Source organism: Rhagoletis pomonella, unplaced genomic scaffold, assembly GCF_013731165.1.
Source record: "Rhagoletis pomonella isolate Grant_MI unplaced genomic scaffold, Rhpom_1.0 Rhpom_scaffold_00013, whole genome shotgun sequence".
NCBI lineage: Eukaryota > Metazoa > Arthropoda > Insecta > Diptera > Tephritidae > Rhagoletis > Rhagoletis pomonella.
Genome location: NW_023458567.1, coordinates 10,592,942 through 10,595,633, shown reverse-complemented (window position 1 = coordinate 10,595,633; position 2,692 = coordinate 10,592,942). Strand labels below are relative to the sequence as shown.

The 2,692-nt window shown below is 36.3% G+C and overlaps 1 protein-coding gene across 1 annotated transcript in view; it reads right to left on the bottom strand.

The window, feature by feature from the left end:
* LOC118748346 (kelch-like protein diablo) overlaps positions 1–2,692 on the bottom strand; it is a 12,457-nt gene extending 9,765 nt beyond the window's left edge. Inside the window, exons 1-4 of the mRNA XM_036482719.1 lie at positions 2,674–2,692; positions 2,285–2,604; positions 1,910–2,223; positions 1,594–1,774 (exon numbers count right to left, since the gene is read on the bottom strand). Coding sequence (XP_036338612.1) covers positions 1,594–1,774; positions 1,910–2,223; positions 2,285–2,604; positions 2,674–2,692 — 834 coding nt within the window. The remainder of the gene's footprint in view (positions 1–1,593; positions 1,775–1,909; positions 2,224–2,284; positions 2,605–2,673) is intronic.

The following is a 2,692-nucleotide window of genomic DNA, read 5'->3' as shown; positions in this document are numbered from 1 at the left end:
TAAATGAAATGAAATGAAATGAAATGAAATTATTTAGTAAAAAAAAAGTTGATCTGATCGGCCTCATAATGGTTTTCGAACAATGAATTTACATTAGGGATATTCAACCAATTGAGAAATTGGCCTGGCACTCGGGCAAAAGAGCAGATTAGCTCAAGCAGCAACTTTGACAACTTTCGTTGTTTTGAGCTAATCAGCTCTTTTACCCGAGTACCAGGTCACGACACTTGCTCAATTTGGTGAATACCCCTATTTTCGAGGAATTCCAACTATCTTCGCAGCAATCGAGCCATGACCGCAAAAGTTAACATTGATGCAATTTTAAAATTGAAATGTAGCAATACGATCAAAATTTTATATCTATGGAAAATCAATTTTTCCGAAATTTTCAATTTTTCAACAACAAAAAATACAGCTCACATCGGGGATCCGTTCAAGAGTTACGCTCGGTCTTACATAAGCAATTTTGTTTTATATGTAAAGAGCTTTAAATTTTTATATAGTTGGCAACCCTCTTCCAAATTATTATTTCTGAATTAGAGTTTATTTAAATGCCTTTCATTCGTAAAACTAGTCGAAACATTTTACCTAATATATGCATATCAAAATTTAAAATGGTGGCAACCTTTTACAACTTTATATTATTTACCTAAACCTCGGTGTTTCAATCATTAAATTTTACAGAGTATGTATTATGGAAAGTATGGAGATGGATTCGCCGAAAACTTTTCTTAAAGAAATAACTCCATTTTAATAACCTGACAATTTGTCGCACGTACCCGGGCTTCCTTTACTCTAAATGAGGTCTCAATCATTGAATTTCATGAAAGATTAAGGGCGATATTAAGTTCTAACACAAAAATACCCTTGAGAAATAAGGACATAGACTTTCCTCGAGGGAAATGTAAAAACGAATGCCACAGGAGGAAAAATAATCACTAAATGCTTATTTTTGTAATTCAAACTTGATTGCCTTGTTTTTTACTCTATATCTCGCTTTGGCAATTTTAAAAGAGGGCGCTGCATGGCTTTAAAAATTACTTGAAGACCTTCTCAGAGCAAAATTTAAATTATAACTCGTGTGCTTCGAAATTTCCCTCTTCGACAAATGTAAGTTGTACCAATTTAATCGCAATCGACTCTTGTATCGTTATTAAACATTAATAGCCTGAACACAATGAAAACGACGAGCTACAAACCACAGCTGTCAAATTATTTTAACACGCACTCTTATGTAGATAATTATGTTGGGGACGACCGGGCTACGCGACGGCTGTGGTTGTTTCCAGATTAGATCTATTTCTATTTTTCTGGTGACAGATAAGGTTCTTCCTCTTCTTTTATGTCAAACTCATACAAATTCATGATGTCACTGCCGCGTTCAAAGAAATCATGTCGCCAACGAGAAAGCGTTTAGATAATGAAGATGACAAATTGGAAGCTGTGGTCCGTAGCTCGTCGTTTTCAATGAGTTCAGAACTTGATCGTTATCGTTTTCTATAACAATCAATGTCGTCGATATATTTACCTCGATAGTTTTACTCTCTGCCAAAACCAAAAATCACTCAAATACAAATTAATGCTCATACTTACAGCTGGTGAGTAGCGTCTATCCAACATTGACCTGCGTTGCTCCCATCTGTTGGTAGCTGAATTATAGCGTGCAACGTCTATATCGCCAAATGCATATATGTCGCCATTTAAAACTGTAGCAGCTTCAGCAAAACGTGGCATATTAGCCACATATTGCCATCTACCAGTTGACCAATCGAATCTAAGTAAAAGATTAAGGGCAGTTTTCTCAAGTAACCTTGAACTTTAAAGCTCACTTTATATTTACAGGCACATACGAGTAGATATGTAGGTGTTCGTACATACCAACCACATCACTGAAGTGAACATCGCTTACCTTTCTACACTAGTTAATGCATCGCCTCTTTTATTTTTTCCACTAATTGCATAGATGTACTTATTCAAAACGACAACACAAACACTACTACGATGTTCTTGCATTGATGATAGTGTAGTCCATTCTTTAGTTAGCAAATTATAGCTGACAACGTCTTTACTGGGTCCATTAATACTACGACCACCAATAAAAACGAAGCAATTTTCAATGAAAGCTGTATCAAAGCCATATCTTTTTATTTCCAATCTGGTAGCTTTCTCCCATATTTCCTTAGCTTGGTTAAAACGTAATATATCCTTGACACCCAACCAATCCTGTATTATCCAAAAATTGTTTAATAATTGTATTCGCATAAGAATTTAAGGCCATACTAACTTCTCCGAAATTTTGTACAGCTAGCCAAGAGATGGAATCTCCACGTTTCTTAATCGCTTCTATGGCCAGGCGCTCACAGCCGGGTAATGGTTTAATTTGCTTCTCAATAAATTCCGTCTCGAATTCGTCTAGCCTTAGCGAACCAATGACATCGGGTAAGTTTTGTTGTCGCACGCCGGCATTGTATTTGTACCAGCGCACTATAGCCGAAAAGAGGTCTTCCTGCGTAACTTTATTGGCGTCTACTTTTGCTATGATTACCTTCCATTGTGACGCGTTCAGGCCAAATATTTCATTGTCCTTGTTAACCTGGAATGAAACTCATACAGAAACAGTGAAAGCGCTAGTCATCGTTTGAAATAAAACAAATGAACTTTCGAAGCTCAAACCAGTATTTAGTGCAGACAT